Source organism: Lontra canadensis, unplaced genomic scaffold (assembly GCF_010015895.1).
Source record: "Lontra canadensis isolate GAN:19392208 unplaced genomic scaffold, GSC_riverotter_1.0 scaffold97, whole genome shotgun sequence".
Lineage (NCBI taxonomy): Eukaryota > Metazoa > Chordata > Mammalia > Carnivora > Mustelidae > Lontra > Lontra canadensis.
Genome location: NW_022631091.1, coordinates 1,393,772 through 1,407,718, shown reverse-complemented (window position 1 = coordinate 1,407,718; position 13,947 = coordinate 1,393,772). Strand labels below are relative to the sequence as shown.

Here is a 13,947-nt window from a genome sequence, read left to right as displayed (position 1 = left end):
ACTTCAGATCTTCCTCTTTACTCATCGGGAATCCTTTGAAATGCTCAGCAATGTTCAACAACTGCCCCACCCCCGTTTATCCCTAAAACAATAACTAGGTGACTGGGCGTGTTACAGTAGGACACACTTCTGGTCAGGCACATGGAAGAACTCCCCATCCAGGTGTGGATGAGGAAGATAAGCAGGGTGATATCTATAGCTTTGATTTTGAAGCTAGACTTCCTGAAGGCATGCGGCATTAAAACCTGTGTAATTGTTTATATCTAGTAGCAATGGGAAACGGGGAAAGTCCATGTGGGTTTATTTATATACGTATCTGAAGGCGTAAGCTGCTCATGTGGACTGAGCCCAAACCACCACTGCTGTGATTAATGGGAAGAATGGCATCTGGTACTTGAAGGATTATCCCACAGGATCAGTAAGAATTTAAGACAATTTTAGGTGTAGAATCAGTTGCTTATCTACTACCGTGGGGGTCAGAATTGTTTTAAATTTTAAAACTTTTTGATTGTAGAAAGATTTTACAATTCATACATTTTGACTCTAGAATATCTCCAGGACTGTATATCTACACCGTATCATTAAAGAAACAAACAAACAATGATCTTGCAGTAAAAAGTATGAACAGTGACACTGAGTTGGGCAAATACAGACTGGAAATAATGTCACACCGATGCATGTCAGGTTTTGCCATAAATAAAAAGTTATTGGCATATTTAGAGAGAAAAAGAGAGAAAACTTTGTGTTTTCAGAGCCATTTTTATTTGTATTACTTATTATATATTAGCCCAGGAAATGGACCTCACTATATACTTTTAACTTTGGTAATAAGATAAAAATTCTAAAATACTTTTGAAATTTAACAACAGCTGTAGTGATATGAAAGTAGAAATACTACGGACCTGGCCAGTGGTGACATTAGAGAGCCATGTGCTTGCTGGCTTGACATTGAAGACTTCCTGCTGCGTAGAATGGGCTTGGCGTGTGCGTGCACACCTGCCGTGGATGTGAGTTTCTGTGCATATAATGCATGCATTCGTAATTAACCCACGCAGGGCCATGGAGGAGGCACACACCCTCCCTTAAGGCTTTGGCAGTGGTCATGGTGTGTACAGTCAGCAGCTGTCCTTCTCGGCAAGTACTGACATAGTTTCCTTTTTTTGGGAATGTATTGACTTTCTTTCTTTGTTAACACCTTATTAAGAGAAAACAAACTTGTTAGTGAACCCAGTAACAGGCTCATTAGCTTTTGAGATTCTGTTTGTTTAAGTGTAACCTGATGTTATGACAGACATCATTGTTAAATTAACAAAGTCTACAAGTAATATGTGTTCTAACAAGTTGCAGAGTTATTTTGTATCCAAAATAACGGAACTAACTTCTGGAGTTACATAACACAAAGTGAGCATAGGAGGCAAAACGCTCTCAGGTCACAGGGAACAGGCTTGGGCATGGCTCAGTCACCGACTGTCCTTGGGAACCAAGTGGAGAGTGTGGCGATCATGCTGTGCGTCAGGCTTCAGCTTGGAGAAAATGAAAGCTATAACATGAACATGAATGATGCTGTTTTGAAATGGATAATAAGACTGAAAACTATCAATTGTTCCTTCCAAAAGGATGTGATCTAACCTGACGAGGAACTGTTAGAGCCTCCAGTGGGGATCTCTGTTTGTTGCTGGCTACTGACAGAAGCTTTAGGGCTGTAAGACGCCTTTAGATTGAGTCTAAATGAAAGGTTGTCTGTTGTACTTGCTAAGTGTGAGGCCCTCTAATAGAGATGTAATGTGCTCCTTACCAGTTTTCTCATAAATGGTAACAATGGTCCCTCTTATTTGAAAATTTAATCTTTTAATAGGTCTATTTGAGTTTAAACTCAATACACCAACATTATAATATAATATATATAGCAGTATATAAATTGCAATATATATTACAATTTATTATATATAATACATATATTATGATATATATATATATATATATATTATATATATATCATGCTGCTTGATTCCAGAATCCCCCGCCCTTCCCCTCTCTGTGTGGTATACTGGGCTTTTGGGCTGGCCATGGCAAACGGCAGCTCCCAGACTCCCTGTCCTTGCTTCAGGCAGGCTTTGCCCAGGGGAGACCTAGTGGGGGCTGGTTATTCAGAGAGAAGGCAGAAGATGCCAGGATATTTTTTGCTTTCTCTTCAAGAAGCATTTCTGGGGGCAGGTGGGTGGCTCAGTCAATTAAGTGTCTGCCTTTGGCTCAGGTCATGATCCCAGGGTCCTAGGATCGAGCCCTGCAGGCAGCCTGCTTCTCCTTCTCCCACTACTGCTCCCCCTGCTTGTGTTTTCTCACATGCTCTGTGTTTTGTGTGTGTGTGTGTGAAATAAATAAGTAAAATATTTTAAAAAAATAAAAAAAAGAAACATGCCTTGCAGTGGCTGCCTTTCTCATCCTCCCAGTTTCCAGCAGTTAGCCACCTCCTCCCTCCATCCTCCCACACTTCTTTGTGCCAGTGGTCAGAGCCCCAGCACTGCTGATCTCGGGCTGGCTTCCTGCCCTATGGTGCTTCTACCACCTTGGTAACTAGATCTCAGTATTAAATTCCTGCAGCTGCTCTACTGACATGGGCCCTGTTTCCCTAACTTGACTCTGACCCATGCAAATGGCCAGTTACTGGTTCAGTAGAAACCACAGATTTACTGCAGTCTTCTAGTGGAAACTGTGTGATCCTTTTATTTTATCAAGAGAAAGATGTGCTTTCCTTGGAGCACATTAACTAAGAAAGATTTGGAGATTAACTCAAATTTAGATGAACTCAAAAGACACACACAGGATTTTATTTGGAAAACATACTATGGTTAAGCAGTATCTCTAAAAATCATTAACCTTGGGAGGTTCAATGAAAGCTGTTAGAATGTTCAAGAACAAAGAAGGGTCTCACCATTGTTTTTGCAGGTTTGTAGAACTATCTTGTGCTTGGGACATGCAAGACTTTCCAGACATTAGGTGTCAGCTCTTTCCGCAGAAATTTGGAACACACTGATTTGTGTTTGGACTTGACTAATTAGCTTCCAGTCCTGTAAGTTCCTGTACAACTGGGTTCTTGGTATGAATCTGTTTTCAGGTTTTGCTGCCTTATTTATTTGTTTCCATAGTTACTGTTATTTCCTTCTTTGTGAGAGACATTGGCGTTGAGTCAGGAGTCAGGTGGCAGGGCGGAGTGAGGAGAGGGTGGCTTCTGGAGATGCCACCAACAGCTGAACTGAGATGTTCATGGGTCTTCCCTTGGTGTATACTTCTGGTGTTTATGGGTCTGATTTGGTTAGAGGGTCAGGCCTCAAAAGTCTGCAATGACAGGTGAGTTATGATAAAATATAACTCACTGAGAGTGGAAGGAAAGAATCATAGCCTTGTCTACAGAAATGGTAACAATGTGAGTACGTTTCTATGAACTTAAAGAGTATGACTTTGCTGGATTCTGGAAAACACTCATATATCATTGAACATGGTTGTAGTATAAAGCCAAGCTCATTTTCAAAGTCTTATTCTGGGTCCATTTTTTAAATAGTTTATACTATCATTGGAAAAAAGAAAACTGGCCAATCACTGCCATACCTCCTAACTCTACAGCTAATTAATTACGGCTTCCCAGAATTGAGTACGTGGAGCCAATTGAAATGAGCTGCCCATGGGAACTATAGTTCCAGGCTGGGTAGAAGAATTCATTTAATCTAACAGGACTTATTTTTGTTTTGGTTTGGTTTGGTTTCTCTCTCTATTTTTGTAGCTGATTTATCTTAAGCTAGCATTTGTAAAAGGTGGGGTGGGCCCCTTAGAGAACCTTCCTTTACCCACATTTAAGGGGACTAGGATTCCCTTCACTAGGAGTCACAGATGCCCTACTCAAGGTAGAATTTTTTTTTTAGGTTTTTCTCCTTTGCTTTGCTTTATTTTCTGTGTATTTTGCATGCAGAATGGAAATATCAAAAGACTACCAACATCTGAGCCCACTGTTGGCATAGGGAAGGAAATGACCAGATCACACTCGTGATTGGTCAGAAAATGCGTCACTGCTATAGGGAGATAGTTCTCCAGGGTTCTCTCGCGTTTCTGCACGTTGTGAGGGAGCCGCCTACTACCCTTTTGTTCTGGACGACCTTTTCAAGGAGGTCATAGAGAGATTTGCTTATTATCCAGTATAATAAAGACAGTATCAGCCTTCAGGACAAAAGGATGGTTTGCTTGCAGCTCCTTCTGAAAGATCTGGGTTCCCTAAGCTCAGGGTCCTCGCCTGTAGGTAGTTCAGAACCACTTACTTGTAGCACCCAGTTTTTCATCTACCTCATCCCATAGTTGCTGGGGAACAGGGGAACCAATATGGTCACCGTGCCCATACTTCTTTCTGCCTGAACTCCAAATCACGCAGTCCTTTGTCTCTGACCCAGGAGTCTCATGTCTTCTGCCAGCAGCCAGGACACTGAGGCGTAGTAACACATGAGCTTGCGAGCAGGGTGAAGTCCCAGACCCTCCCCCCCCGGTCTTGCCAATCACTCTAGCACTACAGAAGAACCTCCTTTCTTAAAAACCGGTCGAGAAAGTGTTGAAATTCACTGGTGTGATATCTATATTTAATAAGAGAATTGATAATTTGTATCTTAGTTTTATCAGCTCATGTGAAATACTGGAATTTTCTGAATATCTATAACCGTTTATACAATTATCTATAAACATCCATTTCCCCCCAATAAAAAGGACTGTGGCTTTTATCTGGCCGGATTTTATCTGGTGTTAGAAGAGTTTGTGATTTGTTAGCTGAGCCTCTACCAACAGTTTTTTGCAAGCTAAGAAAAAATATAAATACTATCTATTTATCTGTTTATGAAATACTTTCTCAGTAGCCCCGCCAACTCAGCTGTTTTGGAGGAATTACTTTGTGTTACAAGTGGGATTTCTTTCATGTCACAGAAAGCGGTTGCAGCCAGCCCAGTGTATTTTGTAAGGGTCATTCCTGTCCTCCTGCTTTTTGTTTTGGCAGTCAGGAATTGCTCTACATTATTTTCTTAACATCCTTGAACTGGGCTTTGAAGGATTTGTAAAATTTCTAAAGGTAGCATTCCCTGTTTAGAAAAAAAGGGGGTGGAGGGAGAAACCCATCAGTACGATTTCCATGCCACTCCAGGGAGAGATCAGGGCTCAGAGACATGACACTATGAACACACCTAAACTGAAGCACCAGCCACCCTATCTGTCAAAGCGAGACTGTTGTCACCACCGCATCTTTGGGGCTGGGGACCGCAGGCAGGACGACTTGTATGCCCCCTACTCCAGGTAGGGTAGGTTCTGGCTAACTAGCAGGTATACCATCAGGGACTGGTAGGACCCTTGCAAATAAGAACAGCCTGGGGTCCAGACAGATGGCTTTGGGACATTCTTCTGGACAATGGCACGCTTCAGAGGTTTGGAGAACAACCCCTGTTACCCAAGACGCGGCATCGTTTGCAGATGCGATAAGCGAAGTATGTTACAGCTGTCGTCTTCAGAGAGAATAAGCAGGGTTTACTCCCTTTACTACCGATGTCAGTATAACTCGGTGGTTCTCAAATGTGTGGTTTTCAGAGCAGTGGTAAAAGCATCACCTGCCAGCGTGGTAGAAATGCAAATCATGGGCCCCCTTTGGCACTACTGAATTAGAAAACTCTGGTGTGGGGTCCAGCAACATCAAGCGTAACACCCGCCCCCCCCAGCCAAGTGAGTCTGGTACACCTGGTGTTTGAGAGCCACAGATGTTAGTCACTGTATCTCAGGTCAGAGAAGAATGAGGTTAGTTTAGTTTCAAGTAGGGAAAGAATAAATGAAGGGTAGTGCTGTCAGATGTGTGAAAGGATGGTGGTAGAATTTGTTGAATAAAACTACTGATTTTTTCATTAAAGGAATGTATATCTAATGCCCATTTTCTGCAGGGCACTATTAAGATACAGGTATGAATAAGGGATTCCATAATCCTTAAGCGTCTAGATCAGGGGTGGACCATCAATGATGGCTTATGGACAAAATCCCATTTTCCATATGTTTTCATAGGTCAAGTTGTATTGGAGCACAGACCTGCGTGTCCATCTGCATATTGTCTGTGGGTGCCCTTAGGCTGTAATGAGGATTGAGAAGCTCGACAAGGATCCACGAAGTCCCACAAAGCCGAAAGCAATAATATCTGGAGCTGTAATTAGAGGGCGAGTCTAGTGTTTAAAGGGGAACTACTGTCCATATTCCGAGTAGTTACACTCATATGGGGGAAGTGTGGTGTGCGTGTTCCGTGGTCCAGCGATACGCTTGTGTCGGATTCTGGCCGCAGCAGAGAACCTCACTTCGTGGACGTGGTCGTCGTGGAAGGTGTGAGGACGGTCAGGCAAGAGACAGAGCAGTCACAGTTCCAAGCACCTCCGCGTACAAAGGGTAGAGGGGTGTGCGAACACACAGAAGTAACAAGGGGAAGAATGAAAAATAAAAAGGGGATTTGGGTTGAGAAGGGAGGATATAAGCAGCCAAAAGAATGTGGCCTCCGTGGAAAGCTAAAGGGAAAGCACATGTGCAGGACAGGGCTGACGAGGCCGATCAAGGAGACAAGCTCAGGTGCAGAGCATCCCCCGCTGCTTAGCGGGGGGCGGGGTCCAGGTCTCCCAGGGCATCCTGGGACCCTGTGCCGAGGCAGAAAGCGTGTAGGAAGCGTGCGGGGAGAGTCCCGCTCTGCCACTGTGTAAGTCTGCGTGTTGGTACCTGCTTATTTACAGGAGTGTCCCCCGGTTCCTGACTCCGTGTTGCATCCTTGCTGCGTCCAGACTACTGTGAGCGGCGCCGTGGAAAAAGCACTAGGTTTCCCCTTAGAAAGTCTGGTTACGGGGCGCCTGGGTGGCTCAGTGGGTTAAAGCCTCTGCCTTCGGCTCAGGTCATGATCTCCTGGGCTCTCTGCTCAGCAGGGAGCCTTTTTCCCCCTCCCTCTCTCTGCCTGTCTCTCTGCCTACTTGTGAGCTCTCTCTCTGTGTGTCAAATAAATACAATCTTTAAAAAAAATAAAGAAAGAAAGTCTGGTTATGTCCTGCCTTCACCTCTGATTGTTTGACTTTGGGCAAATCATTTCATGGCTCCGTGTATCCCTTTCCTCATTTGTGATGCTGTTGCAGGCTCCCTGCTGCGTTCACATGGTGCTCCGCTGCTGGACTCACCGACCACGGAAGGGCACCGCCAAACGGGGGCACGGGGCCTTTCCCCAGCTCCAGGGCTGAAAGCAAAGGAAGATGAGCAGAGACACTCGGACCCCGCTACAAAGGGGGTTGCTGACTAGTTTGAAATGAGGGCATTAGCTTCCCTCCAAAGATCTGATGTGGTCTCATGTCTAACCCACACCTCCTGACAGATTTCCTCTCTTGCCTGGAGAGATTGGTCGCTGTGAAAACGTGTAGAGAGGGGGAAAGGGCCAGCTGGGCTCCAAGCCTGAGGTTTCTCATAGAGTCCTCATTCTTGCAGGAATTTTTCTTTAAATGTGGAGCGCACCCGACCTCCGACAAGGACACGTCAGTAGCTTTGAACCTGATCACGACAAACAGTCGAGACATCACCTGCATCACCTGTACCGACGTCAGGTAAGGCTGGGAAGCACCATCAGCCTCCACAGGTTGCTTTCCCAGTGACGGCCTCTCGGGGGGACTTCCTCAGTGGTTTCTTTTTCTTGAGGAGGGTCTGCGTTGCTTCGATGCCGATGGCGCGATGTGGGTGTATTTCAGTGCGATCCAACCGTTTTAAGCGCCTGATCCTGAGTGTGCTTCGTGGTCAAAGCTTCGATGCCCTTCCCCCATGTGGGTACATTTCAGTATCATCAAATTATTTCAAGTGCCGAATCCTTAATGGGATCAGTGGCCAAATAGTGCGCTAAAGATATACGTGAGATGACTTAGGTTTAAAGGTAGTGTAATCTGAAAAAAATAAGCTCGTGTATTAATATGCGTGAGTTCTAAAATAAGTTAAACCGTGATGCTCCTGTTAGGAGTGCTGTAACAATTTATGAACACCATTTATTCTTGGAATGTATGATCCATAACATTTTATTTTAAACCAGATATGAGGCTCGAACTCACAACCCCAAGATCAGAAGTCATGCGCTCCACTGACTGAGCCAGCCGGGTACCCCGACATTTTATCTTTAAAATGTCTTTTCATACACTCAGTTCTCCCACATAACTTGCCCTGTGTTTATATTAAGGCGTGACATGTATTCATACGCCCCAAATAAAAGCATGTAGCTAGTATGGGACCTGGTTACTTCTAATTTCAGTAGAAGAAAGAAAATGTGGAGCCACTCTGTTAGAAGAAGAGGGATGAGGACTACACTTAAATTTCAGTTTGGAAGAAAACACCAAGTAGGGGAACCTGGGCCCAGTGAATCTTCAGGGTTGATGGGTGAGAGTAGAACTCCTTCCTTCATTCAGATGAACAGGGTAAAAGAAAATGGTTTATTCCATATTCTCTGAGGTTGGCCAAAATCTCAAATTGCAATAGAGGGGGCCTAGCCCTGATAGCAAGAAGAACTTCTAATGAAATCCCAAAATGAATTAATGAATAAAGTCAAAGAAACCTGCTTGTTCCAGACTTTTAAGCAAAGACCTAAATACACTGAGCGTTTTAGCGTTGTGTCTCCTTGGTCGTGAGAGTGTGTTAGGTGGCCTTTTAAAGTTCCCTGAAGCTCTGTGATTTCATGGTTGGGGGTATTAATACTCCTAACATAACACTTCTGTCCTTTCCTAAATTTAAATAAAAATGTTGACTAATAGAAGCCTGAATTCCTTAATAGCCTTTGTTAGACAAACTTGGCTTCCAAGAAGGAATAAAAATGGGACTTTTTTTGGCCACTGCATTTTTAGTTCCTGCTGTGATAGGGAACGCCACTGTATTGCCTAAAACATAGCTTTCGAACGTCCCTTGGTAAGGTGAACAATTGCAGATGGCTAATGACTTCAGCACCCAAGAGCAGCGGCTTCTTCTGGTATCTCGGGAAAGGAGCTGGGAAGTCCTGAGAATGACAGCTTGACTGTCCGCCAGCACTGAGAAATTAGAATCACGTCTCAGGTCTTCCTGGGAGAAATGAGTTTTTCTCAGAGTCAGAAATGCAGCCTGTGAGCCCATATTTAAAAGCCTTCCATTAGAGTTGGTAAAGATGGCATTAAGATACGGAGTCTTGACCGTGCTATCGCACTCTGAGCATTGCCCTCCACGCTTCCTGCTGCCAGGCTCTCGCCTTCGTGTTAGTAACTCACAACATCCACCCAGAAAAACAAGCCACTTCTCAATCCACGGGCAGATAATTGCTGAAAAAATAATATTGTCTGTTGCAATAAAATTTTTCCTATTATTATTTTGAGGTGATTTTTAAAATAGAACCTACTATATTCAATTAGATTTAAGTGTGTGTAGAACCAACCACTTGACTGAATGAGGTCCCTTCTTCCATAGGGCAGCAGAGGAATAACCTGTATGTAAAACAAAGAAAATACTCTTTTCTTCTAGTGAAGGATTCATGCATAGGGATGTCATAAAAGCCTGCATGAGGACACGCCGATATTTTATGTTGTACTTTGCTGATTGTTGTGGTTTCTTTCTTTCTTTTTTTCTTCCTACAGATCCTTTCTTTTCTAAGTTAGAAGTGATTCACTCACAAAAAAACTAAAAAATGTTAGAATGTTTTTACCCTTGTGGTTAGTAAGATTTTGGCTTAATTCTTTCTAGCATCTTGAGTACGCCTAAATATTTGTGTGTATACATGGGAGGGGACTGTGCAAAATGTAATCATATTGTACATAGAGCTTTGTATCTGGCTTTTTCCACTTAGCATTGCATCATGAGAAATTTTCCTTGCTATGAAATATCCTATGAAAACAAGTTTTTTTTTTGTTTGTTTAATATTTACCTACGATTTCATCGTTTGGGAATATTCTAATCATTTCCCTATTGCTGGTGATTTGAATTATTTCTAATTAAAAATATTAAATTAAGTAACCCTTACATCTATATCCCTTTCCGAAAATCATCGAGTGCTTGTTTTGAATCTAAGAGTAAGTGTCGTGGAAATGGTAACAGAAGGTGAATGTCAATGGACATGTTTAATGTTCTTGATGCATATCGCCGAGTTTATTTCCATTTTAGACCATGACTGTCTGTCTTGAGAAGGCTCCCTGCCACATGTTTTCCAGTATTATGTTCATAGTTTTAGTTTTTGCCTCTTTGCTAAAGGACATTAATTTTGTCACTAATATTTTTATTGGCAAGTTTGAACATTTCTCTCTTATTCGCGTTTTCTTTTTTCTTTTTTCTTTTTTCTGTTGGCTTATTTGCATTTTCTGTTGTGAGAGAAAAATGCAAAACTTTCTGAGTATGAAAGCTGTAGGGAAGAATCTGGAAAAAAAAAAAAAGATTGCCTCTGCAGTTACTTTCTCATTCACTTATATATCAGTGTGTCCTTTGATAATACAAGGTTTTCTGACCTGTGAATGTTTGTTTCAACATATTTCTTTGGTTTGTATTTTGAAATACCGCATCTTTCTGGAGATAAATTGTTATTTAATTACAGAATTAAAAATACAAATTGGGGGTATCTATTTATATTTTATGTTTCTTTTATTTATTTTTGTATGTACCTTAATCACACATCATTAGTCAAATTAGGCATCATTAACTACATAATAGATTAAAACCAGTGGATTAATTTCAATTCCACTTGTTGGTCGCTGGCATATGGGAAAGAGATTGACTTTTGCATATTAACCTGGTATCCTGCAACCTTGCTATAATCACTTATTATTTCAGGAATTACTCTGAGGACTCTTTCAGGTTTTCTGCATAGATTATTACGTCATCTCTGAACACGCACAGTTTCATGTCTTCCTTTCCTATCCCATCCCTTTATTTCTTTTTCTTGCTTGTTCGCATTAGTAAGGACATCCGGTATGGTGTTGAAAAGGAGTGATTGAGTAAGGACCCACGTGCCTTGGAACTAATCTTAGTGGGAAAGCTTCAAGTTTCTTTCCTAGTTTTCTGACAGGTTTCTTTTTTTTTTTTTAAATCATGAGTGGGTGCTAGATTTTGTCAAATACCTTATTCCTGTGTCTACTGATATTATCATATTTTTCTCTCTTAGTCTGGTGTTTAGCCTGTTTCAGTCTATGATGGATTGTATTAATTCGCGTGCTGAATTAGCTCCACACACGTGGGTTCGGTCCCTCTTAACTATTGTATGTAATTCTTTTTAAGCTCTTCTGTATTTGGGTTGCAAATATTTTGTTGAGGATATTTATATCTACGCTCATGAGAGGTATGGGTTTTCCTGTCTTTGTCTGGTTTTAACATTAAGGTAATTTTGGTCTCATAGAATGAGTTAGGAAGCATTCATTCTGTTTCTGTCCTCTGAAAGAGATTGTAGAGAATTGGTCGCAAGATAGAAATTTATTTATTGTTGTGCTTTACAAGCACACACATTTGTATACAAGGAGGTTAACATCTCTTTCATCTACCTTCGTAACAGTAATTCTTAATAAATATTTAATAACATATTTCAGGATCTCCAGCACCACTAAGCTAACTAACATATTCTCTTAGGCCTTCAGCCTCCTTTTAAAGTCTGAGATTTGCAGTAGGTCATCTATAAGGCTCTGGCTGGTTTTAAAAGCTTGCAAGAGGTAGGAACAATGCTTGTTCACAGCTTATGAATCGATCGTATCATTTGAGAAAACACCTGTTTGTGGTCCTGCCTGCTGACAAATGCAGAAGTAAAAGATGAGGTTTTCAGTGACACTCCTTTCCAGAGCCCACATATGTGGTTGTGATATGTAAAAGTCTGTGTGTCTAACATAGATGTGTTATTCATTTCTGGGTGTCAGGCTTAAAATTAAATGTGGGTAAGTGGAATGTATTCTTTGAGTTTACATTGTATGTAAGCAATGTATTTCTTCCCTTAAAGAAGAAACAGCCTGAGATTTTATGTGAACCAGCAGCTTCCCATCTGCCACAGCCACACGGTCCCCTCCACTTACCCACAGCTGTGAGCTGATCTGAGCCACTCAGGGTTCTCAGCTCATAGTATTACCTTTTTGAACAAAAAGGAGAAACAAAACAAAGCAAATAAACAACCAAAAATTTGAGCCAAGAGCAGAAAGTATACCATTTGAAGGCATAATGGCTATATTATGTATTTCCCTTTTTTTTTTCCCCTTCAAGTTTTTATGTAAATTCCAGTTAGTGAACATACAGTGTAATGTTAGTTTCAGGTGTAGAATTTAGTGATTTATCACTTACCTCATAATTTTTGTTATGTATTTCCAAAAGAAATTCCATCAGAAAGGTTCAGAATGCTCCTGGATGCCTCAGTTTGATCTGGGAGTGACAGTACTCTGCCATAGGAAAATGACAGGACCAGTACCACAGTGACACTTGTGTTCCTTCCCTGACCCATGTGCATAGCTTGCAACTCAGCCAGACATCTGGTAAACCTCCCACCCCACCGCTAGCCCCTGAGGGGGGAAAACAGTATTTCTGCTTCTGGAAACTTACTTTGCAATGTTATCCTTAAAATTAAAATACAAAATTTGAAAATTACAAAATAGAGAAATGATTAGCATGACACCATTTGACAAAAAGAAAGAAATCATCCGCACCCTTCTGCTTTGCTCCTTCTGAGGCTGCCTAGTGAATTCCTGTACTTTTTTTCACCTTTATCTGCCATTCTTCAGTTTACAAGCTGAAGGCAAACTAAAAAAAAAATAACCGTGTTTGCACAGCCAAGTTTTAACTTTCCTGAAACATGTTTTAAAACTCAGCTCCTAGTAGGACCTTAAATCTAAGAACTGGCCCTATCTTTATAATTTTCCTCAACTCTTCCCGTAAAGACTTATGTTTTTGATGTCATCGTTGTTTGATATAAATGTATTTTTATAATTTCCTTGCTTTCAAATTTTCTTCAGATTCATTCCGCCTACCAAAGTAATGCTGCCTTGGGATTGCAGACTTAAAAGATTTACTTGGGTTTGGAGATTAGTAAAGATTTATCTCCGAGTCCATTTGTACTTGCTCTTGGTATCCTGGGGGAGAGTGATTTAACTCTCGTCTGGCAGTATGTGCGTACGCAGTTCATTTGCTCATTTAACAGAGGTTTAAAGATGGAGATCTTAGTTCCTTTCCCTGTGAATACAGTTGCTGTGTCTTGGGCTTCTCCTCTCAACTCACACTTTAATTTTAGTTATATTTGGTGTTTATGTTCTGATTTGGAATTAATATACAAGTTCTTTTTCTAATTTTGAGACCTTGCTTGCCTCTTTCAGTAAATGGCTTTAGTTCTGTAATAGAAAAAGTGTTGGATTGTGTGTGTGTGTATGTGTGTGTGAGAGATAGCGCTAGAGAGCCTTGTGCAGACAGATCTATGTATTTCTCTTATTAGAGAAATAGCCTGTATACTCCTAGGTAATGTAACATGCCAGGAACAGAAGATAGTTTCATGTAAGTAAGAGAGAATCTCAGCATCTGTATTACAGAGAAAGGTAAATCAGAACAATGTATTTATATTATAATAAACAGGAGTCTGTTACAGAGTAGAATGGAGTGTCTTACACCTTTTTAAGACGAAACAGGAGACTTCAAAGATATGTCTTCTAGTTTGAAGCAGGCGACTTCCCACTGTGCCCCAGGCCCCATGGGAGTTAGTCCTCCCTGCGCATGCTGTGAGTGATTTCTTTCCTGAAGGGTGTGTGCGGCACACTCTTGAGACAGAACGGCTATCAACCCTTCCAGGATGGAGAATTCTTCCTATGGGTGGACTCTCCCATACAAGAAATTACATTGCCTCTTTGAAATTAAAAGGTGCTTAATCACCTGTAATTCTTTCACCAAATTAATTTCCAGTTATTCGAGTATCTGTCTTATAGA

General features: G+C 41.4%; 1 protein-coding gene across 1 annotated transcript in view; it reads left to right on the top strand.

Annotated features, from left to right (window-relative positions):
• Positions 1–13,947, top strand: part of PRKN (parkin RBR E3 ubiquitin protein ligase) — a 1,289,523-nt gene that overhangs the window by 745,233 nt on the left and 530,343 nt on the right. The window contains exon 6 of the mRNA XM_032837250.1: positions 7,510–7,625. Coding sequence (XP_032693141.1) covers positions 7,510–7,625 — 116 coding nt within the window. The remainder of the gene's footprint in view (positions 1–7,509; positions 7,626–13,947) is intronic.